This window comes from Mya arenaria, chromosome 15 (genome assembly GCF_026914265.1).
Source record: "Mya arenaria isolate MELC-2E11 chromosome 15, ASM2691426v1".
In the NCBI taxonomy this organism is placed as follows: Eukaryota; Metazoa; Mollusca; class Bivalvia; order Myida; family Myidae; genus Mya; species Mya arenaria.
Genome location: NC_069136.1, coordinates 50,413,728 through 50,440,010, shown reverse-complemented (window position 1 = coordinate 50,440,010; position 26,283 = coordinate 50,413,728). Strand labels below are relative to the sequence as shown.

Genomic DNA, 26,283 nt, shown 5'->3' with positions numbered 1-26,283 from the left:
ACTTTAGCACAGGGCGCGCACCTTAAGCTTCGAGTGCACACCTTAAGCACATGGCGGGCATCCTAAGCTTCGAATGCACACCTTTAGCATAGAGCGCGCACCTTTAGCTTCGAGCGCACACCTTTAGCACAGGGCGCGTACCTTAAGCTTCGAGTGCACACCTTCAGCACAGGGCGGACATGTTAAGCTTCGAGTGCACACCTTTAACAGCAGTGCGCGCATCTTGAGCTTCGAGCGACCACATTTACCACAAGGTGCGCCCCGTAAGCTTCGAATGCACCCCTTTAGCACAGGGCGCACACAAGTTTCGCGTGCACACCTTTAGCATCGGGCGCGCACCCTAAGCTTCGAGTGCATATCTTAAGAACAGGGCTGGCACAATTAGCTTCGAGTGCACCATAGAAAGACGCCAACCTCAGTTTAACGGTAGCACGGTCTGTGTTGGAGGTGAGCGCACATCAGCTGTGACATAATTAAACAAATAAACAATGTGTGAAATAATATCATGAGAGTGCGTTTTGAAATTCATTAAACTACATATAATTAAGCGTATGTTCACCAAAGCAAGTATCCAGGCGTCAAATAATCCTGCTACAGCTGACAATGACAACGACCAGAGATGTATTTTCTTATCACGACCTTAAACATGATGAAGTATAATACAACGAAAATTTGCAAAATTCGTACTTAAAATGACCAAACATGACATTAAGTACCATTTGAAGGATAAATAGGAGCACAGGCCGACGAAACACGGTCAAGGCAAATTAATGAAACGGCAACATTTTTGATTGATCGTATTTCACAGTGTTGCTTATAAAACAGCCTATGTAGGCCAGTGTCCCAGTTTCAGGACAATGACAGTGTTCCATGTGTCACTTATTTATAAGTGTCTTTGTACGGTGTTCTGTTAGGGCCGTCGTGTTTTCGCCCTTACGGAAATGAGCGAATATGCGAAGTGACGACTGCTCCTTCGCCTTCGTCCTTTCGCTCCTTCGCCTTCGTACTTTCGTGTCTTCGCCGTCTTCCCATCGCTTGTTAGCCTTCGTCCCGTCGCTCCTTCGCCTTCGTACTTTCGTGTCTTCGGCCTGCCCATATCTTGTTCGCCTTCGTCACTTTGTTCCTGGGCCTTAGTACTTTCGTACTTTTGTGTTTTCGCCACCTTCCCATCGCTTGTTCGACTTCGTCAACATTTCCTTGTCGCACTGCTTTATGACCTGCACCGAATGTAAACATCGGGTACATTTCCAAGTATAACTCAGTACTTAAACTCGAAAGGTGTCATTTATTAACTAATTTCACATTTCTTGCCCCGATTTTTGCGTTAAAAAATATTAAATCCCTTTAAAGGTTTTCTTTTTTAAATGTTTGCCTACCAGGTATTCGTAGGTCATTTTTATTTTCGTAAAAATGACGTCATGGTGCATGTGCTCCACTTCCACGGACAATTGTGCCATCATCACCCTCAAGTGCCGTGATAATCTTACGGATGGAAACGATAATCCTTTTGCAGGTACAACCTTCTATAGTAATATGTTACTATTTATAGTATATGTGTAATATTATATTGGTGACGCCTTTGCAAATTATGTTGAATCACAATTTAGAAGAACATTGCTTCCCTAGCTGGTGGACAATAGGCGTAGTTTTACCTATCTTTAAAAAAGGTGATAATACAGACTCTAATAATTATCGAAGTAATACATCAACTTTTTGGTCTGCAAAGCTATTATTGTGTTAATAAATGAAAACAAACAACATGAAACGATGGGCGAATGAGACTTATTAACTCATTGATGGTTAATTGGTAAAACCAGTCTTTATTTTGATAATGCAAGTTCAAAAACACAGATAATAACAAGTAGACAAATAATCACAAAGTAATAATGGTAGTCAATGTTTGTAAGTAATTATGGTAGTCAATATTTGAAAGTAATTATGGTAGTCAATATTTGTAAGTCATTTTTAGTCAATATTTGTAAGTCATTATGGTAGTCAATATTTGTAAGTTTAAATATCAAGAATTAGTTCTACTAGCAATTAAACTATACATTTACAGAATTGAGAAGTAAGCATAAATGCTTATTATAAGTCTGTCTTCTGTATAACATTAGAACAAATGACATGTGGTGTTAACATGTTGTCATATTTGATTCATAATTCACACTTAATAAGAATAAACAGGCATTGACAATTGTTACAGAAGATGACGTAATCAAAATGCAAAAACAATGGTTTAAATTACATCTATTTCTAAATGCATAAAAATAAACAAAAAATTGACGTACGGAAAGAGAGATGGAAGGGAAAGAGAAGTAGCTTAGGCAAGACACAGACGATGAGTATGTTCGATGTTTAAATTAGTTTGTATAACGTTTGGTGTTAGGAATAAATGTTCATACTTGGTAGAAGATATGATAATTGATAATTGAGGTGTAAGATGTGTCTTCAAACAATATAAGTTGTATAGTTGTATAGGGTTAAGGGGACTGATATTTTCAAACAAGACCTTTCTGTGGTTAGTATATAATGGACATGTAAAAAAGTGTTAAGTGTCTTCTATTGCTCCAAATGTACACAGGGGACTTTCTACGATATTCTAAGGAGGAGATGTTCATTAACATTGCTGCATTCAAAGGTAAGCATGGTGAAAGTGGTTGACGCCAGACCCTTGGTGATACTAAGCATTGTTATTAAACAACAAGAGTTATAATTGCAGTGATGTAGTTTTTTTCTCATGGATGACGGAAGCGCATTTCACAAAGATATTGTTGATGGTAGAACGATTGAGAGACGTGTTGCGATTTGCAATTCAAGTTCCGTAACCGTAAGATGTTTTTCTGAGACTATTGGACAAATATACTGAAACTGATGAAGGCATTTAACAAGAAAGATGGGATGTAGTCATACAATAATGCATTTTGTACAAGAGACACAATATGTATGTTTTACGTCTAGATTTGAGTTGCTTAAATTTCCGTAGTGAATTAATGTGTTTCCATACGATCTCTTTTAGAACATGTTTCTCTTCAGGCGAACAGTAATATCGTAGATTTTCATAACGCTGTGCGCAAAAATAAACAAAACTCATTGAAGAAACTTACAGCCCGAAGCTGCCATTGAGGTGAAAAAAATACTTTCTCCTTGATATTTAATATGCATAACGATCATGTTTCTTAACTGATGGATGAGCTTGTTTTGTTGAGTGTTTTTGTAAACAAAACTGACAGATAGGGCAAATTTACAAGAATAGGATTAATCGGGAACATGTGTCACGGTTTAGTTGACAAACTCTCTATGCATCTTTCAAATTTCATGGAATTTGATCACTTTAAAAAAAATCAAATTATGTACCTAAATGTTATATTGACACATAAGTCTACCATTTCTTTTTGATCACATCATAATCAGCATCCATGTTCCTGCGAAGGGTTAGAGCACTGGAAGTATCATATCCACTATCGCCATCTGTTTCAGACTTTCCATAAACGTTATCTGTGTCAGAGCTTTTCAATTCATGTTTGTTCAAATGGTTATATGTATCACTGTCATCTCCGATATTATTATGGCCTTTGCCGTCGATCAGGTTATTCGATATATCGTATTCATTTTCAGTTTGTCTGTCCGACTTTGGCGGCATTCCATCTTGATGAATATGATCATACTCATTAGTTCGATGTAATGTGACTTTGTTATAAGTGTTATTTGGCTTGGACAATTCAGACCTGGCTGAGCTGTTTTTGTCATGGGCTGTTTCGTTATCATCATTAGTATCATTCTGCGACATTTCGGTCAAATCATAATGGTCAACATCGGTCGTATCTGGCTCTGCATAGTGTTCGGTATCCTCATTGGTTTCTTCATCAAACGTTTTTTCAAGCACAAAATAAGAATGATTTGTGGCTGTTAAGTCATCCATTGTGTTTGTAGTAGATTCAAATATCGGTGTTGATATGCATGCTATTTCGGTGGCTGTGTCTTTGGTATGGTTGCTGTTTTCATCATTTTGTTTGTAGCACTTTGTTAGAAGTCCCCTGTAAAGTCAAACAAACGTAGCATTTGTTTATCATTTTGGCTACTATGTATTATATGTCGGAGACGCGTTCGATGACATCAAAGATACTTAAGGCACTGCTTTGTCATTTTCTTCGAAAATCAATCGAGGAAAAGACCATGTGTTGTATATCACGGTAATTTTACAAATACACGTTTAACAATGCAATCAAATTCAACATACAAGTTCATTGCGTCATGTTTTAAATGTGTTCATTCCATAAAAACTATGCTATAACTAAGAGAAATATTTTAAAGTTCTTTTAAGTGCAACATATAGAAAAGTGCAAGGAATGTTGACGTTTTAAACATAAAGGCCACAAGATAAGGACATGTCGCTTCAACTGAGATTTGCCTAGAAGAGAAAAGTTAACCTCTTATCCTTAGTTTTAGTGAAATAACATTTTAAACGTTCGCGTATCGATTCATTAGGACAATTATATAAACAAAACAAATCTAAAAAGTAAACCGACCTTCTTTTCAAAAATACCAGCACTATGACCGTCACAATGATAAGTACTACCAGAGAAATGGACACACCAGCAGCGAGACCTGCCGATGATCCTGCAATATAACAGATAATTTGGGTGTTTATGTAGTCACACTCATTTGTGTTTGCAAGAATGTCAGTTCAATCGTGCGCAATCAATATTTGATAACACATTTTATAAATCATACTTATATGTCTTTTTTGTTTAGTTATTGTTGTGTTTATGAACAAATATACAAGTTGTATTCAATTACGTTTTACAATGCGTACAAAAAGCTCAATTTGCGATTAGCTAAATATCCATTCGATTCATACCAAATTACGGCGGGTGTATCATATGTTATGTTTTTAAAAATTGCGGACTATTCATGATTCAAGCATATCTGTTATTCCATATGTTGGTTGCATATCTTCTTAATAATTTACATAAGTTGTTATCCATCATTATTATATTCATATTTAGATATACTAAATTCACACTGGAAATCACCAAATTTCACTTTTCATACGCTCTAAAGAGTCTGTATTGTCTCTCCTTGCACGTTTTTTTTCACGACGTTATATGGTTATTGTTGATATCTCTAAGTACACACTTTTCCATTGCTTTTACCATGGCAGTGTTAAGTGATGGAATGTAACGCATTTCTCTTTACCTTAAAAGTGTCTAATACCGTTACCTTTTGAAAATTAAAAATTAAAAACATGTTTCGTTCTATTAGAATTATTTTCGAAATAAGTCTACATCACTTATTTGATTTGAAAAAATTTCATGGTTGTCCATTATACTCTAAATGTATCATGATATATAGATAATAAGGTTTATCGGTCGCCTTAACAAAAACACTGAATTTTGTTTCAACTAGGTAAGAACGTTAATATTATAGAATGGCATACAGTATAGTGATTCACTTCAGGAATATTTCGTCAATACGTAATAGAACATTCTTAAATCTTGGAATATTGTCCTATATTAGTTGTTAATTTCTTTTGCTTAAAAATGAGTGTTGGACTTCAAAATAATAATGTTCCAAACTAAAATGAAACTGTAAAAAGGGATCTCTGTATATGGTTAACTATAAACATACCCCCTTTGTCCTTGTCTAAGGACGCTGCTGTTCCTTCAGGTGTCGGATGCAATATTGTCGTAGTAGATGAACCCAGTGCTGGAGCTTTCGTCGGAGGTGTATCTGTTGTTATGACATTATTGGTTGACGCCACGTGTGATGTAGGACCTGATGTGATATATGGTTAAAATTACCGAGAAATCAAAACTAAGCGGACTTCACAAACATGACTTACAAAATATTTTTCCCGATATGTGCTGCATAAGAATTATAGTTATGTTAGTAACCTCACTTGAGAAACATAATCAATCTTTTATACTGCTCAATAGAGTTACTTCTGATTTTACTCTATGTACTTAAAAATATTATGCAAAGAAAACATAAGATTTCCTTAACTCTGTCTATTAAGGAAAAACAACAACAAGAGAGGTTCAACTATTCGGATCACTTTCAATTTACATTTCATTGTTGTACAAATGATTTTAGAATCTCTTTAGCATTCCCACGCTTGTTAATGCGCGTTATGTTATTCCAGAAATTATTCTAGATAATAATTGGAACCTATTATATTCAAAGCTTGCATTTATTTGGTCGGATATTTGATTGAAAGGATTTTTATGGCCGGAATTATGATTTTCTTTTGATCTCCCTTTAATGTTTGATTTTTGGCTCAGTGCATTTGTAATCAAACATTCAAACGCTTAATGATTCAAAAACAACTTTAAAACATCAAAATCAAAAATACGAATAGGTAGATAAACAAGGACGGTACAAATCAATTACTGGAGAGACATTTATTTGTAAAATACATATAGCACTTGATCAAATGCTTCACCTTGTTTCGGGTTAAAAATGATTGTTTGTAGTAAGCCTGATATTGCATCAAACGATTTAAGAATTATTGGTACTTTGTGTTCAAACTTTATACTGTATACAAACTTAAAGTAATAACCTGTTGTTCCTCTGACTGGTGTCGTGGTTGATTCCGAATAAGATGATTGTGTCTCTCGTGTCGTTATCGTGGGTTCTGCCGATGTGCCATCTGAAAATTATCAAACAAAACATAAACGTTAAATCATATACCGTGTAAAAACTTGGCGTCGATCCGTGTGCCTTTTAACAAGATCTGGCTAAAAATGTTAAGCTTCTGGGCTTGTTCCTGTGGCGTCTATTATAGGGTTACTACTTTTATTAATCACAGATGAGATTAGAAAGGATACTGTGTTTTTTTTTTAAAATGTACAACATAGTGTTTTTAGAATATAACTGACTGAAACTTCCATAAGCAACGGCTACTAGTGATACATCCTAGACAAAATACAACCATGAAGGATTTCGTCGAAACACGATAAGTTAATTGAATAAGTTCAGATGATATCCAAGTCAGTTTTACCTCTATTTTCAGCTGAATGTAAAACTTTGTCGAAAGCATAATTAGTATTCAAATTGTTAATTATACACATAAAGCGTTAATACCATGTTCAATTTAGAATTGAGCATTACTCTACACGATCTAATCCGTGTTATACTTTAGTCATATTTTAATAGTTCTTTTCTGTAAACAGTATAAATTACATACAATTTACACATACACTTAGAATTAAATCAAACAGAAATAAGAAATGAGTTGAGCTACAATATATATATATAACAGTATCGTCCGCATAAAGGAGTACACATAACTTTAAAAAATCAATTAACCTGTAATCATGTTCATGTTTATTAATAACAATACCATTTACAACCAAGCTACTTAGAAAATATTGATGCAAATCATTTACAAAGAATTAAAAAGAGTAAAGGAGATAAACTTTCTCCTTGCCGGACTCCAACACAACAAGGGAAATAGTCCGACTTTGTTCCATTTACTATTACACAGCTTTTTGCTTGTTCGTACATGTTCCTAACAACATTTAAAAATGTCCTTGTATCTTTTGTCCATGTAGTTTAAACCATAGCATGTTTCTATTAAAAAATCAAAGGCACCTTCTAAGTCAATAAAGGCACAGAACAATTTCTTGCGAGATGTGTACAAGTGTTCTTTAAGCATATTTAAAAGAAACGTGTTATCGACTGTTGAATGTGCTGGTCTAAAACCAGTTTGAAATTCGCTTAACATATCGTACTTTTCAATGAATTTTAATAATCTATTATTCAAAACTGTAGTAAATAGCTTACCAATATATAGTCACACTCATTCGTGTTTGTAAGTGTGTGAGTTTAATCGTGCGCAATTAATATTTGATAACACATTTTACATGTTATCTTTGTTTACTGCTCCTTTTAGTTCTTTATTGTTATGTTTAGGAAAAAGTACACAAGTTGTATTCAATCATGTTTAACACTGCGTACAAAAAGCTAGAGTTGCGATCAGCTAAACAAACATTTGATTCATACCACATTACGACGGGTGTTTGATGTATTTATGCTATTAAACTCAGAAACCGCGGACTATTTATAAACCAAGCATATTTGTTATTCCATATGAGGGTTGTATCCCTTCAAAATAATTTTGCATAAGTTTTTATACATCATTATTATACTCATTCCTGAACTCATATTTAGATATACCAAACACACACTGGAAATCACCAAATTCAATTGCTTTCCATACGCGCTAAAGAGTTAAATGTAGAAAGTTTTCAAACGTTAATACATTTAAAATGTGACACAGGTCGAAGGTCTGTTTCAGAAGGGTACTATACAATTGCGACCCATACTCAATGATGCTGTCAATTTCTGTCGGAGGACAATTGCCCGAGACGTTTGAACGAACCAATGCAAGCAGACATATATGTATTGCCTCTCTCTGCTAGACACATTGCTAGGTATTTTCACGCTTTTTTGTTGCAGATATACCTATACCTTATACACACTTTACTTTACCATTGCTTTTAACACATTTTACTTAACCTTAAAAGTGTCTGCTTCATTTACATTTTGAAACTTCAAAATTAAATTCATTAGAATTTGTTACATTATAACCATTTTATCAAGTATGTCTACATCAATCATTTTTCAATAACAATTTGAATAATCATTTGTATATTCTAAAGGTGACCATTAAATATGCATGCATTTTACATTGCATAGTATGACATAACATAATTTAAATTTACAACCATGATATAAGAATGCAGTTATGTACCAATAATACCTACAATACTATGGAATTAAAAAGCAGTCTCAACCAAAAATGACTGGGAACGATTGACGAAATGAATAAATTATAAATCATGTAAGTGAATAAAATATAACTGTTAATTTCGATACATAGAGGATATTTGTTTATTTCAGTGTAAGATCGTATTTTATTTCACGACTGTCATAGAAAATATAGTTTTTCTATGATCAAGAGTAATTTCTGTTTCTTTTATGCTTTTTTGGAGTTTTATTAGTTTTTTTTAAAATTTATTTCTTAATAAGCCCCTTTTTTGAAAAGGGTGTTATTTATGCCGTTACCCGTGGGGCGCCCCTCTCGCAAAATCATAGCTGTACACTTTTCTATTTCCGGTTTGTTGAGAAATAGTTCTCTGCTATTCATTATTATAGTATATTATTCCCTTGTTTTTTAAGTACAAAGTTTTTATGAACAGTAATCAATGATTAGTTATAAATGCACATATGTTCCATAAAATAACGAAAACACTTTTATTTTAAGTGGGGCATGAATACATAACCAAATTTCTACGCTGGCCATTAAATGAATGAACATTTGGAAGGTCAAATGTGTTAGCAAAACAAATGCGGATACTCATTGGGTTTTAAACATTTATCTTAATTTAAGACTGCATGTTTTTCATAATAAATGAATATTCAGTCAGCTTACTGTCAGAAACCAGTTTGTTTCGCTTGAAAAAAGGTTTATTAACCAGGTAAAGAGTGAATGCCTCGCTAGTTTGTTGACATATTTTGAGGCGTGTATCGGATTATCTGTTAATTCTTGTGTGAATTTTCCGGGAAGCTCGTTTTACGTATTACAACGGCAAACAGTTCAAAATACATTTATTTATGTCCGAATAGTTTTTTTTCTGTAATGTGTTTGGTATGAAAGCAAATGTTGGAACATTCAGCTTCAAGATCAAGAAAATGTTTGAAAACGAGATAATCGGTAATAAACGGTAAGTTGTTAATTTCCAAATATATATTTATTTAAATTGTAACGTGCCGGCTGTATGTTCAATCGGTGTCGTAGAGCTTATATCGATCGCTCTTATATAAATTTTCCTCAGGCTGCTTTGCCTTATGATTAAAACAAAATATTCGAAAAATGATTGGTGAGATAAAATATAATCAACCAAATAATCAGGGTTCAAAGATTATGCATTCTTTTGCATGAAGTTCAATCACTTTAATGATGAGTGGCTTTCTCTTACGGGAGCTTGTTTATTGGCGATGCAAAATACCTTAACCTTTGTCAGCGCGCAGATCGCAATGCTCTGAGGCCTACGCAGATGTCAGGTATAAGGCTTACTAGAGTTTCTAGCCAACAGCTACGTTCACCAGACTAGATCGCAATGCTGTATGTATCTGGCTACTTGAACTGGAACGCTAGATAACCCTATAGATGTCAAGTTCCTGGTGCCTTTTTTTCCCACAGATCGCAATGCTCTGTGTTCAATCATAAACAGCCAGAAGGTCAAGACTCTTATTATTTGCCTTCAAAAGAATATTTCCGGTTTACTGTTTGATGTTACCTCGACGGCGGTCAAACACAGAACGAATCTTTCAGCTGAGCGACGCGCTTATATACTCACCGGGCGGACGAGTTCATTATTAAGATGGGTAAAACGGGTATATTCCACTTTGCGAAAACATTATTTTTACTAATACTCTTTATGAAAACAACTCCCGGTTAATAAATAATGTTTAACATGATTTCTTTAATTATTATTGTCGCTAATAGAATATTTGTATGGAATAAATAAGTCTGAAATGTAAAACTAACCTTTGAAATACACCGCCTGACATTTAACTTTGTAAGTGCAAATGGCCAATTTATAACAAAGGGCGGTAATCGTGCAAATATGCGGTTACGCTACAAAATTTAGAAAACATTTCTTTAAATTTCAAACATTGTTTGCCAACAATTACTGGTTCAAAGTGAAGACTATTGTTTTGATCGAAGGAAATTACTACATAGGAATTTAAAAGTAGTTCTGAAAGTTGATATTTTGACTCCGTTTTTTGCAGTGAAAATATCTGGTTTTATTTCACTGTTAAAACCCCATATTTCATCGTAAAGCATGAAAGAAATTGTTTTATTCTTTTGTACAAAAAACATAAAATCTAAAAAGTGAAGTAACAAAAACAAATTTCTTTCAATTGCCCAATTACATTTAAATTAATCTGAGATATTGGTATTTTCATAAATGTTCCATGTTAAGTAAAACGAATTACTTTTGGAGCATATACTTTTTTACACAGAAAAATAAATGTATTATATTCTAATAAAACTATATCAAATCTATAGGTGTGCATTAATCTCTCAGTTTATCACAATTTATAGATTATCAGGTTTCTCGGCCGTATCAAAACACAAGATATTGTTTCAACTAGATGAAGACTTTAATATAAGATTGGCATAAGATATAGTGATTCACTTCAGAAATCGCCTATAAATATTTATTGGAACATGCTTTAATCTTGGAATATTGTGCCATATTATTTTTAAATGCTTTGCTTTAAAATGATAGTTGCTGTGTATAAAAGCAAGTGTTGGAGGTATTTAACGTTTCTCAAAAGTAAATAGAGCCAACTGCAGGGGAAAACAGAGGTTCTTTTTTTCGGATCATACTTGAAGTTTTCATTGTATTTTTTTGTACAAAATCAAATTTAGAATATCTATTGGAATGGACATGTTTCACCTTGTTTCGGTTTAAATACGTCCTTTACAATTGTTTGTAGTGCGCTTGATTTTGTATCAAAACGTTTTGTTGATGTTGGGTACTTAATGTGTTCAAACTTGAAACTGTATAAATCTTAAAGTTATAACCTGTTGTACTATTGGCTGGTGTCGTGGTTGATTCCGAATAAGATGATTGTGTCTCTCGGGTCGTTATCGTGGGTTCTGTCGATGGGCCATCTGAAAATTATCAAACAAAACACAAACGGTAAATCATATACCGTGTAAAAACTTGGCATTGGTCCGTGTGCCTTTGAACAGGATCTGGCTAAAAATGTAAAGCTACTGGGCTTGTTCCTGTGGCTTCTATTATAGTGTTTCTACTTTTGTAACCACAGGTAAGATTAGAAAGGATGTTTTTAAAATGCACAACATAATTTTTCTAGTATGCAACTGTCTCAAACTGCTATAAGCAACGGCTACTAGTGATACATCCTAGACAAAAACAAATAACCCTTAAGGATTGTGTTGAAAACGTGATAAGTTAATTGAATATGAGTTAAGATGATATTAAGATATAGTTTTACCTGCATTGTCAACTGAAAGTGAGACTTCGTCGAAAGTAAAAGTAGTAGTTATAATATAAACCTGATGTGTTTAAAGTCTGTTCAATCAATTTGAGCATTCTTTTACATCATCCAAACCATGATATGAAATCATTAAACAAAATCTTTGATATATGTACAGATAAAAAGGTACTGGCAATATTTTGGCGCTTATTTACTGGGGGAAGTTTAGGCCTCGAAGCCATCATTTATTTTTTAATGAAAACTAATATGTTTTACCTGTACCTAAATCATAGTCTTTTTTATCAATAAAGTCAAATGAGGTTAACATAACAATGCATGAAAATTAAAACAAAACAAAACAAAACAACATTAACCTATATTTTGCGACTTTAAAAGATGTTCTACGTAGAACATTATCTGGTTTTCCATTACGGAAAGTATCAAGTATATACGCACAACTCGGTGCAGATTGATTGGATTTGATTCTCAGTCGATAAAACTGTACTTTACAAAAAGCAAAAACAGGAAACAAATTAATTTTCACCTGAAATTGTTTAACCATACAGCGTTAAAAATATAAAACCCTTCTTTCGTTCGTGATAGCTGCGGTACCCTTTTACAAACATTTAAAGTCTGAATCACAAGTTGAAATGAGAATTAGACATTCTTAGATGTAAAAACGTACACTTTGCACAAACTTTATATATTTTGTTAAATCACTTAAACTTAAATGACAACCTATTGTGTCGTACATAAGTAGTGTATAGGTTAACGTTTGATAAGATAAGATAAAGTGTCCTTTACTCAACACATATTTTACCGTAAATGTCACTTCAGCGTATGTTCAAGGTTCCTTTAAAAATTGAAACGTTAGTTAATTAAAGGAAGTAAGATATCGGTTTTAAGTAGGTGCATAATACACACTATATTCTTTATACATCATATATAACTGAATTTTGACTCGATAATTGAAACAGCAAGGATTGGTTTTAAATTGAACCAATATACACATCAGCTTTGTTTGCAGGCACTGGTGTTTTTGCTCAAGTCAAGTCAAGTCAAGTCAAGTTTCCTTTATTTCACTCATTCCATTGCAACGTTGGCTTGAGTACCACACCAGGCGCGATTTTTATGGTAGAATTACATCTTGCGTTCTGACTTGTACATTTTGCTTTCTGGCTTGTACATTCTTGCCTTATTGCACCCTAAATTCGTTATCTGAACAACAGTTTATCATAATTAATTTATATTCGACTCTTATTTGATGTTGTTTATTCCATTCAGTTTATTTTCAAAGTTAATTCCTCAGTGTAGATAATCTGCTACAAATCATTAAAAAAACTAAAAGGGCGAACAAGCACAAAACAAGAGCCACGACGCTACAATATGACAAACATGACACATCTATACAAACATTGCAATTGATATACATGTTGGGGTAGACTGCCTTCTCAAGGTCAGTAAAACAAAATAAGATTTCACTGGGGACGGCAATATACATGTTGGGGTTACCGCCTTGGCACGTTCGGTAGAAATAAAGTAAGATCTCACTGGGGCGTTGATATACATGTCGGGGTAACCGCCTTCTCATGGTCAGTAGAAACAAATTAAGATCTCACTGGGGGCGTTGATAAACATTTTCGGATGACCGCATTTGCACGGTTAGTAAAACAAGAAATATCTCACTGGGGGCGTTAATAAACATTTTCGGATGACCGCATTTGCACGGTCAGTAAAACACGTAAGATTTCACTGCAGCGTTGATAAACATTTTCGGATGACCGCATTTGCACGATTAGTAAAAGAAGCAAAATCACACTGGGGCGTTGATAAACATTTTCGAATGACCGCATTTGCACGGTAGGTAAAACAAAGTAAGATCGCACTGGGGACGTTGATATACATGTTGGGATGACCACCGTGGCACGGTCAGTAGAAACAAAGTAAGATCCCACTGGGGGCGTTGATATACATGTTGGGATGACCACCTCGGCACGGTCAGTAGAAACAAAGTAAGATCTCACTGGGGGCGTTGATATACATGTTGGGATGACCACCTCGGCACGGTCAGTAGAACAAAGTAAGATCTCACTGGGGGCGTTGATATACATGTTGGGATGACCACCTCGGCACGGTCAGTAGAAACAAAGTAAGATCCCACTGGGGGCGTTGATATACATGTTGGGATGACTGCCGTGGCACGGTCAGTAGAACAAAGTAAGATCCCACTGGGGGCGTTGATATACATGTTGGGATGACCGCCGTGGCACGGTCAGTAGAAACAAAGTAAGATCCCACTGGGGGCATTGATATACATGTTGGGATGACCGCCGTGGCACGGTCAGTAGAAACAAAGTAAGATCCCACTGGGGGCGTTGATATACATGTTGGGATGACCGCCTCGGCACGGTCAGTAGAAACAAAGTAAGATCCCACTGGGGGCGTTGATATACATCTTGGGATGACCGCCGTGGCACGGACAGTAGAACAAAGTAAGATCTTACTGGGGGCGTTGATATACATGTTGGGATGACCACCTCGGCACGGTCAGTAGAACAAAGTAAGATCGCATTGGGGGCGTTGATATACATGTTGGGATGACCACCTCGGCACGGTCAGTAGAACAAAGTAAGATCGCACTGGAGGCGTTGATATACATGTTGGGATGACCACCTCGGCACGGTCAGTAGAACAAAGTAAGATCCCACTGGGGGCGTTGATATACATGTTGGGATGACCACCTCGGCACGGTCAGTAGAACAAAGTAAGATCCCACTGGGGGCGTTGATATACATGTTTGGATGACCGCCGTGGCACGGTCAGTAGAACAAAGTAAGATCTCACTGGGAGCGTTGATATACATGTTGGGATGACCACCTCGGCACGGTCAGTAGAACAAAGTAAGATCTCACTGGGGGCGTTGATAAACATGTTTGAGTGACCGCATTGATACGGTCATCGAAAATCAATTATGAATGAAACCATTTTGGAAAGCTCAACCCAACACGTACCCCAACATTTAGTATTTACAAATGATAATTATTCTCGATTTGTATTTACCTCCTGCGCACAAGCTTGTTTTCAATTCTTTTGCCTCCGTAAAATTGACGTAAAAAATCTGGTTGATTTTCTCCACATATGCATACGTCAAAGGTTGATTGGTGCTATTTTCTGTAAGGTAATAATGAATCAGTTTAAATACGTTTACTTATGTGTGTACAATATTAGCAGAACAAATCATACGTTTATATATCCTTTCAAAAAGTTGCATTGTACCGAACATGATGTCTTCCCTTTAACGCGAATAAGAACATTTTAAAAAATATATTTAAATATGTTGATATGATTAAAATTTCTGCAGAACATGTCATACATTCTACATTTTTTCCAACAAATCAATATATACACTAAATGATGTCTCTCCTTCAATGAATTTTAACAAATATGATGCGAACTATTAATATTCGACATTAAAACACCAGAACTGTTCGTCTTGCTATTTCCCCAAGTTCACATTCCAATAATTCAAGTTTCATAGCCCATCCTTTCTTTTATAATTTTAACTAGTAATGCAAAATTTATAGTGCACTAATAAAGGTAACTAACATGAACGCAACAGTGTCAACGGGTGAAATATACTTGTACTCTCAGACCAAGATTATAAGTTGATAACCCGATATGGGATGTACGGGGCAACGGAAATCATATGGAATATAGTTCTGCGCCCCGTACATCCCACGTCGGGTCACCTACTAACTCGTAATGTATATATCATTTCGACTGACTGTTAAGATTTATCAATACGACAACACCATCTGGGAAATGTTTCGTTTAATAATCGGAAACGGGATATAGACGCCATTTTGGAAAACTGTTTGACCATCGCGTTTCCAATCCTGGACCAATGCTGTTGCGTCATTTATGTTGGAGGCGTGATATATTTATTTATTAATCAACTGTTACGATTTCGTACCGGGACGATAATAATATTTATTCTTGACAACTGACGATAATATATGCCAAAACTCGCCCAATATTGACCAATGTCAGCCAATATGAGTTTCTGCCGTTTTAATTCGCTACTAAACTCGCAAAATACGGGATAAGAGGAATGGACCATTTTAATTGGATGTCGAAACTCGCCCCAATATGAAAATGCTGTAAATGAGTCTAAAAGGCTGCCATTTTTTTCTTTTTTACCGACTGGTTTTAAAAGTGAAGGGCCTTGTTTTAAACATACTTGGAACAACTAACAAATATAGTACTTCAATCACTCTGTACGCTTTAATATTACAGTTGTTTGTAACCTGTTTGGTTGAATTTTGTGATAAATATGATTTTGGAAAACCGACAAAGAGGACGACGAAGGAGAAAACAATCGCGAGAACAATTTTGAACTTTTGGTAACGGTTAACAAACACATATGTTTTCTTAGACTGTACAATGCAATCGGCTTTATCCATAAGTGTATGCAATGTCATTGTAGGGGATGCATGACAAAATCAGCAAAGACCAGTCTAGATAAGATCTGCGGTCTCGACAGATACGTGTAAACACACCGAACTCGATGTGATACAGGTCAGCTGAAAAGCGTCTTATCATAAGTCACTTTAAATAATCATTTAAAAAGTTATGGAGCAATACGCTAATACAACACTCGGGTTGAAATGACCGTGCACGCATTTATTTGTCAAATGTAAAACATATTATGTCGATCTGCCGATGTTAGATTCTGATTTACGGTAATAAAAGTCTGAATACCTAGCGGCCTACTGCCTAAACACAAATAGCTGCATCCGTCCTTAAGTTCAAATCGTCGTAACTGTATGAACCTATTATTGGGTTAACCCAGATAGAATTATGTACATACCAAGCATATCGTTTAAGGATATGATGGACTCTTTTTTAGTTATTCCTGTCCAGTGGTTCTGGTCTTCCGGGTCTGTAAAATTCGCATTTCTTATACTTTGTATCGATGCAGGGAATTTTCCTCCAACGATGCAGTTTTCAACAGCCTGAGCCCAATTCCCATAACTTTGAGTCTGTATTTTCGCCTTCGGTTTACGATCTGTACATAGAATAGTGCATGTATCATGGTAACAAACACGTCAATCTTGAGTAAGCATGGAAATGTTCGATTTGGTAATACGTACCTACCTGAAGACTTGTAAAGGTAGATGACGACAACACATTTACGTTCATCAATTAATGTATTCTTTAACAACAACAATCACATGGGCATACAATGTACATTTTTTCTACTCAAATTCTTCGTGCACACATCATTGGCTAGGCCCTTCCTTGTCTATAGAGATATTGATTTTGCGCAAAGAATGTTTTTCTAAATGTAATAAGTTTTAAATAATACCACGCCATATATAATTGCAATTTTAGATATCTATTACCTTTCAAATACTTTCTTTCAAACTAAAGAATGAATAAAGGCATTATCTCCTAATCGCCTTTTTGCCTCAGTCGTAGCCGTAGATCCACATCTGTTCACAAGAAACGTGACAATATATGTTTGTTGCAGGAGCGTAAAACCATACCATTTGAATATACAATGCTTAAAAAATTCCCAAATTCATCAAGCTAAGGGCCAAGTGCAATAAACGGCTTGTGGAGGCTCTTGAGACCTCGGATGAGTGAAAAAATGTCAAAAGATACAATTTCAAGTCCTACCTTGTTAAATCTGCCAGCTTGTTGCAATACTCATGGGTTGAAAAAATACCCAAGAAAATAGAATAGTTCATTATCTTTATTATGTAACACTTGTTGCTGAATGTCGTGTGGTAAGCAAGTACCAATGTAAAAGTTAATGTATTAAATTAGCATTTCAAAGCCTTTATATGCCTTTCATTTTGCAAACATACCCATCAGTCTGTTTACCTCAATAGCTTGTTTTAAGCCCCAAGTGAGTCGATTCTACTCGGTAAACATTACATCATTAAAGTATAAAATTCGGCAACGTTGAGAATATCAGTGCGCATCTGATACTAGAACAGCGGCGGGAAAACATGGGATGCTTGACGATTAACTTTTATTTGTTGTTTATTAATTAGCCATGTGATAACTATATGCAAGTTACAAACGTGAGCACATTACGGATTTCTTTATGCGGAGTGTTGACAGACGAGTATTTGGTCAATTTGGTTAATATTCAGCGTGCATCGTGTACAATCGCACTACGAAAATATTGACGATCAATCATATCAAAAGATAAAATTGATCGGTGTTAAAAAAACGACAAGGAAGTATCAGTGACAACGAAGGAAATGGTAAAAACAAAAACGATAGCGCCACTAACGTTAAACGGCCATTGTCCTCGAAACAATGATTGAAGAACAACTAAAAGGGACGGGATAAGTACTAAGTAAACGTCGACATAAGTTGTGTCAGCGATAAAAGAGTTAACCCAGGGATATTAACAACGGCAACGGTGAACTTAACAATGAAGCAGACGGGCAATATGCAATTTCAATAGTCTTAGCAAAGGCATTAAAATCATAAGCATCCTTTCATATTCAACATGTATTCTAGTCACAAATATGTTATTCCCTAACTTCATATCAAGGGCCTTTTTAAAGGCAAGCAACTCTAACACGAACTATCCGTTGCTCACAAAAAGTGTTTTTCTCACTTCATAATAACAGTGTTTGCTAACATTCGAAACAATCCTACTAAACAAAGAAGCTGTTTCGCTCAATACATCGTATACCGTTAAAATGTTCATCAAAAGGTAAAGGGTATACAACTCCACGACATTGGTGGATAGTTTACTGATTAAAACCCCAACATTTCTTGAGTGGGCGCTATAATATTGTCAGGCTACGAAACTTGTTTCATCTTGTTGCATATCAGGTGGCATAGAAAAAGAAATAATTACCAAAATAATTTTTGTTGCTGCATAAAAGCTTTGGGTAGGTATCTAAAGTGCATGACTCCCAATGGTAGTCATTTCCAGGTCTGTACTTAAAGGAGAACTGAAGGCAGTTGTTGTGAATGTCTTGTGAATTATTGCTAGGAGGAACTGAAATATAAAAGTTGACGTATAAGCGACGTAAAAAGTACATCATGTGCAATCTTTTTTTTAATCAAATATGAAGTTATATTTAAAAGATAACTTTATAAACCCTTTATCGTTTGTGCCTCTGGAAGGAAAAGAACCCGTCTATCAGCATGAATTAACGTTATCAGTAAACTCGCAATCTTTTCCGTCCTGATTTCCGATAAAGATTGTTTTTTCATGTAAGAATACATTTTTTAATCATGTATTCAATATCAATCGTTTGTAAGTTTTACCTTGATATAAACATAATAAAACAATGTAACTGGTACCATTTTCTACAGTGTAAAATGAGAATATATTGGTGTCGACTGTGTCACATTTTTCTCCGCAAGATTTTTTCTGCTTAGGGACTTTACGGGCACATTTACATCGCAAGCCCTGAAAAAGTGTTCATACTTAAAGACCTACTTCCGTCGGCATAATGTCATGCAAGTAGTGCCCTACCAGTCAGTTACAAAAATAAGACATAAGCGTCAAAAATGCCATTCTTTTTATAAAAAAAAGACTCGTTGAAAAAAACCAAAACATTTTAATTTCATGTTTTGACACTATTTCATAAAAAGCAAATTATACATGCAATTTGGTATTTCAGCAACGGATTTAAACTTGAATGTTAAATATTTAATCTGTTTCAAAGTTGTTCTTTAAAGGTAAATGTAAGATTATGTGTATTACTATTGCAACTGATGCTGAACTAAACAGTAAGTAATTATCAAGAATGATAATTTTTAAAACATTTCAGAAAGGTTTTATATGTATTATGTTAATCATATTCATAGAATATGAATTTTCACCTAAAAGGGTAAGACATGAAACAAAGTTATGACGTCCTAATCCAAAACATATCATACCTAAAAAATAATTGCTGAACTCCTTGCAAGTGATATAAAAGAAGAGCCGCATTGCAATGACATAGGCACAAGTGTGACATAGTGTTTTCAGGACAAAGACTAACAGTCAAAACTGGCACCCTTAAATCACCTTGATTTAATGAAATCCCTTGAAAAAAGCTAATACAATATCACTGTTTTCACATTCCATACAAAGTATTGTCAGGAAAATTAAATGTTAGCCACATGTGTAAATAATTTGTGTTATAATTCTTTTTTAGACAACATTTTTTCTCAGCTATTCCGCTGACCAATTTTGTTTGTTACTTTATACAAAAGAAGAAATGACTTGGAAGGTTGTGAGTGTAAACATTCGTTTCGCATGGTTACTCATATGTTCTATTTTAGATATTTAACTGTTATTAGATTTCAATAGTTTACATTTTTTGACAATGCGGTAGTCCTTGGATAACTATAAATATCAAAACGCAGAAATTATTATTAACTTATCATTATCCCATCAATGTTCTTAACCGTTTCCGTCACTTTTCCCATTTTCCTGTAAATTTCCCAGTTTGGATACTTGATAACTTGCAACGGAATTACTCACCACTTTTGATTTTTGTATACCGAACTTATGACATCCTGTTGTACGTCTGCATTCGCTCAGAGTTGAAACAAAATAATTGGTTCCATCGTTCAATTGGCCACATCCTTCAAAACAAAGACATTTGATTACGGAAGCAAGTTACTGACAAATCAAACCAACCACGGTGAATAGACCATTTAGTATTACTCCTAAGTTAAGAGTTTTATTACCCAAAATATAGCGCACGAAGATGTAAGCTAGAAGGTGATATTTATCTGGTGGTTGAGTATTTTTAGTCAATTTATGAACTGATTTGATGTTTGTGATTTCTAACAATCAATAATTTACAATTACCTATATATTAACCATATGATATAAACCCTTAATATACTCAGGGGAGCTATGTTGAATAGCTGTGTTACCATACCTTTGAATTCATGTCTCTGTTGTCTGTTACTTGTATGAGAAATTACTGTAAGTTTTTAGTCCTGAGTTTAACAAGGCGAGAATGTGTTTGAATGACCTAATCGTACATTTCACGAGATATCGCTGTTGTTTCGACTGGATACATTTGTTTGTTTGTGGAATTTGTATCTTATATGTGAAGCAACTGTATCGGTTTTTATTATTTGTTACATTTTATTCTTCAGTGTCATGCTAGTTGACGCTAGCTTTGATTTTGATTATCTTTTTAATTTTGAAAGTAATGGTAAATGTTGAGACTAAATTGAGTTTGCGTTTAAAACTCTCTTTAACCCTTGTGATCTCGTGTTTCTGTGACTGTTCAAAAGCGGTTACTCAAAAATTAAAAATTCATCAAATATATCAATAATAATGTATTGATTTTTCAACCGTATTAAAATAGTTTTATTTGTTAAATAAAGATTAACTAATTAGTTCTGACTTGTTTTGATTATTTTAGTATATTCATAAAGAACATGCATTTACCCACCAACATAAGCATAACTAATCCATGTTTTGGCATATCCAATCCAAAATCCATTGTCTTGACCGTCTGCTTTTGTAAAAAAATCCAAACCATTTTCAACAATGCATGAGCCATCATCCTTGCAGGTTACACTTGGTACTGCCAAGGTGCATCTAGACTCGTTCCATTTCGTTTCATGTTGTGAAACAAAACCTCCCTGACCTGAAAATTCCCAAGATTAATCAAATGCTGGTCTATATATTATATAATTAGTGTCTTATTCATTTAAAACATTTTAAATAGCTTAATTAGTTTTTTGCAAGAGAGCACGTTGATATAATACCTTTGTATAGCACGATAGTAACAAATTGACGAAGAAAAAATGTTTATCGATAAGTTTTAACGATGTCTGTGCAAATCCGCTCGACAATTAACCAAACTTCAGTACATTCAACTAAACAATTGAACCTGTTTAATTAAAACAAAAAGGAGTTTGGTTTACTTTACTTACAGAGTAAATAATTGCCGTACTAACTGATTCTGTGGTTTCATACAAAATTAACTTAAACATATAACTAACGTGAAGAAAACAAGAATCAAACTTGTCATCCTAATCTAAGAAATTATCCTATATTGAATTGTTGTACTATGTTCCTTTACAATATTTTAAAACTTAATTTAATGAACAACCACCTTTCCTTCATATTAACGCGTTATGTTTGTGTCTGTAATTTAATTTCACTTTAGATTGTTAGTTGGTTATAAATAGAGATATGAAATGCATTCGATCCGTTTTTGACTCTTATAAATTAAGTTTCCTATAACATGTACAAGATCATAATCCTAAAACACGTTTATTAGGTCACGCATTATACTTTCCTTACTCTGCATTTTATTTGTATACAGTTCAAACTACAAGGACAAACCAAGTTGTTGAACAATCAAGAAACAAGCGTTCACCGGATTTAAATGACCAACAAATTAGTGTTTATTAAGGATGGTACTTCTTGCTAAGAACTTAAGTAGTTGCCGAGCAATTTGATGGCTGATAACGACGTTGGTTAGGGAAGTAAAGACATTTTCAGGTGGTTGTTCAAAGCGGCAATGGATGTGATGGCAATGGAAATTCGATTGCTGCTATTGAATTCAATAGTGTCTTAATAATACATTTTTTGATACTGATAAATGTAGTTGCTACGGAAGAGGTGGTTGGTAGGGAAATCATTGGTATAGAAGGAAGTCATTAGTAGTTAAGGTAGCTAGTGGTTGCTAAGGTAGAAATTGGTTGCTAAGTTAGATAATGGCGGCTAAGGAAGTCATTGGTTGAAAAGGAAGTCACTGGTTGCTATGTAATAAAGAAGCTTTTGAGGTAGTCAGTGGTTGCTGAAAAAATCACTGGTCGCTAAGGAAGTCATTAGCTTAAGATAGTCATAGGTTGCTTAGGAAGTTTGTGGTTGCTAAGAAAGTAAATGTTTGCAAAGAAAGTCAGTGGTTGAAAGGGAAGTAATCAGTTGCTTAAGAACTCATGGGTTGCTTTGTATAAAGGTAGTTGCTTAGAAGTGAGTAGTTGCAAAGAAAGTCATTCGTTGCTAAGGAAGTCATTGATTACTAAGGAATAAAGTAAATACTAGAAAATACTTAAGCTACTGAAGTAGGCATTGGTTGTTCTCAAAATCATTTGACGCTAAGGAAGTCACTGGTTGTTATGACTTTGGGTAATTGCTAATATTGTCGTCTCTAGCTTAGTCAGTGGTTGCTAAAAATGTCATAGATTGCTATGGATTTAGGTAGTTGCTCAGGAAACTAACGGTTACTAAGGAAGTCATTGGTTGCTAATAAGGTCGTAGGTTACAAACAAGTTGTAAGTGGATACTTAGTAAGGCATTTGATGCAAAGGAAGTAATATATTACTAAGGAAGTCATTAGTTTCTAGAGGGGTAAATTTCTGCTTAGGAAGAAAACTGTACAAGTTTATATAAAACGGCGTCAGCTATGACCAAAGGCAAAGGGGCAGAAATTGAAAACACTTTTGTAATCGACCACAACCTGAAGCTGCAAACCAAACATCAATGAACTCGAAAGTGCGGTTTCCGAGAGAAATATATTTCAAAGACTTTACGTATATGTTTAAATAGAAAACCTTGAACCCCCGTGGCATGGCCAGCTTTGGTCTAAGGGACATAGTTTAAACAATCTTTGTAAAGGACCTCTACATATAGCTGCATACCAAATAGTAAGGGTCCGTGCCACCCGGTTTCAGAGAATAATATTTCAAAATAACTGTAAAAGTATATATATAAACCTAGATTGGGGCCATTCTTGACCCCCCAGTGAATCAGAACGATCTTGGCAATGATCATATCATGAGGCTAAATACAAAATATAAATTGGCTGGGCCTACCGGTTTCATATGACCGTTCCAAGGCGGTACCTAACAATTCTTGATTAACATACCAATTATATATATATAGTATTTATGCACTGTGCTGTTTGTAGAGTTTTGTGCTGTTCTATATTTCTTGTTTGTGATGTTTCTGTAGCTTTTTGCATATATATTCATAGGAGAAGAATTTCAAAGATTTTTCTTAAATAAATATATGGGAAACTTGTTTCACATGAGGCAGAGCCACTTTTGACCAAAGTGACATAATTTAAAAAAAAGAGTTAAGGACAACTACATGATACTCTATATTACATATCAAGGGTCTAGGAATTACATTACATGTTCAGAGGAGAAAAAAATACTATATAGGAATGTAGAAAACTCGTGATCACCAGGATGGGGCAACTTTTGACGACATAGACATAATTGTATCAAACTTGGTAAAGTACCACTCCATGAGGCATACGAAGTATCATTTGTCTGGGCTATGCGGCTTTAGAAAATAATAATTCAAACTTTGTCTATATAAGTCTATATAAGACTATAGACAACCATGGACCCCTGAGTAAGGCCATTTTAGATCCAAGGTCATGATTAGAACAATCTAGGTCAGGGACCACTTCAATGTTGACGGCGGACCACGGACGCCGTACATATGGCTTAAACAATCGACGACGTTCAGCACTTCGTTCTCTAAAAAACATATTTAGAGGCATCATTTCAGGGCCAAGATTAATGTCGACGGGGAATACTCGTTAATACTATGCTTTTTTTAACAGTACTAATATCATGGATAAAATGATAAACGCTTAAATGTATCTTTGTTCTACTAGTCAATGATGTTACTTTGTACAATAATATGTTTCGTATACTTAACGCACGAAACGTTGTGGGACAAAATGAAATACGAGAATGCGCCATAAAGAATGTTTCAAGGTCATTACACTAGCCAAACTATGCTATAAATCTCCTTGATCTACCTATCTCACCCTTTAATAGACTTTTGTCGAAAGTCTGTTACCGAATTTCAGGAATGTACAATAAATCTTGAAATGAATCAACCTAGAGCGTGTTTTCACAGTATTTACAATACTTTTAACTAAGTTTGAAGTCACTTTTGCATGAAACTTTAGAACACCACTATTTAATTAATTACATAATTTTAAAAAAAGAACTCATTTTTCATGAAAACGATACTTCTCGAGTAATTCCGTTCAGATTTAGAAACACATTTAGCGACATAGTTATTTATAATATTACAAGACTAGAGTTACGCTCTCGATATGCGTAATTTGAATATCCCAGGTAGTGGTAGCAATAACTATTCTTTACATTTTAAACATTGCCTTGTGCTTTCATTTGAAACAATTTCCTGTTTCAGTGCTGTGCTTATGAATGCTTTCATATTCTAATACGCATAGCACATGTAACCTTAATGTAAACGTAAAGCTATTGAGCTTACTACATTGGACATGAGTTTTGGTTAACAGACACAATCAGAAAACAATGTTCATCCTAAATTCTATTGTTTATGTTTAAATATTTAAATTACATGAATAGATATATCTTTACAAATTGATATTTTAGATGAACGGTTGTTATATTAAAATATCACAGTACCTTTGCAAATCACTCCAAAACAATACAAAATGGTCACAATTACACATTTCAATGGATTCATTTTGTGTTACATTTTATCACTTAAAAACTTCCTTAAGGAAAATCTGGTCACGCGATCTTTTATTATTAAAACTTCCGTGTTGTATGAAAATGTTAAACACTAGAGTAGTCATTTAATAAACATTGAAGTGCCTCGAGTTTCCTGCGTTTCTATCTATGATAGCACAGTGTTTTAGCGGCAATTTAAGGTCTTTCCACAATGAAAAAGTTGGTTTGAAGGACCAAAACATAACAATTATTTCTTGTTTCAAGTTTCGTATTGAAGTTGAATTATAGCAAGCATACTATAACACCCATTGCAACATGTATTTTTTTTTTCTAAAATGTCTTTAGACAAAATAGATATTTTTTTCTTGTCGTAATATTAAAGAATATTCGATGCCTTGTGGCTTTGTAGTGATCAGGTTATAAAATAAAATGCATTTTTGTAAGCAGGGAATTAAATTAATCCACTATTTTGCATTATTATAATTGATATCTTTCTTATTTGAAACTATATCATCAAGAAATCGCAAGAATACGTTCATTAAAGCGAATGTTTCAGGAGTTGAGCATTTGGTCAAATTAACGTTAAGAAAACTAATTGATGCTTAAATAGCTTTATCTGAAATTTTGCAGCAAAGCACACATGAGAAAGAATATGATGTGGTATAGTTGTTCCGGTGATAAATAAAAAATTCTCAGTGAAATGAAAATGATATTTCAATTTTTGATGATTTCCGTGTTTCAAACAGTGAAATAACATTTTTTTATTATTCACTGTTTTGACCACGTTCTCACTTC

The 26,283-nt window shown here is 34.5% G+C and overlaps 1 protein-coding gene across 1 annotated transcript; it reads right to left on the bottom strand.

Moving 5' to 3' along the window:
* Window positions 1–1,825: 1,825 nt before the first annotated feature.
* On the bottom strand, window positions 1,826–25,545 carry LOC128219964 (uncharacterized). Its single transcript, XM_052928177.1, has 12 exons — window positions 25,441–25,545; window positions 21,462–21,659; window positions 20,531–20,634; window positions 19,360–19,468; window positions 18,908–19,051; window positions 16,892–17,089; window positions 15,082–15,192; window positions 11,603–11,692; window positions 6,560–6,649; window positions 5,629–5,775; window positions 4,527–4,617; window positions 1,826–4,034 (listed from the first exon to the last, which is right to left on the bottom strand). The coding sequence occupies exons 1-12, from the start codon at window positions 25,499–25,501 to the stop codon at window positions 3,380–3,382; spliced, it is 1,998 nt and encodes a 665-aa protein (XP_052784137.1). The 5' UTR covers window positions 25,502–25,545; the 3' UTR covers window positions 1,826–3,379.
* Between the last annotated feature and the right edge of the window lie 738 nt (window positions 25,546–26,283).

Bases quoted from the DNA above. Each gene is read 5' to 3' on its own strand.
- LOC128219964 (XM_052928177.1), bottom strand. From the start codon at position 25,501: ATGAATCCATTGAAATGTGTAATTGTGACCATTTTGTATTGTTTTGGA. The intron at 21,660-25,440 runs GTACTGTGATAT...GGGAATTTTCAG, and splicing joins TTTTGGAGTGATTTGCAAAG to GTCAGGGAGGTTTTGTTTCA. The intron at 6,650-11,602 runs GTTATAACTTTA...GATAATTTTCAG, and splicing joins ACCAGCCAATAGTACAACAG to ATGGCACATCGGCAGAACCC.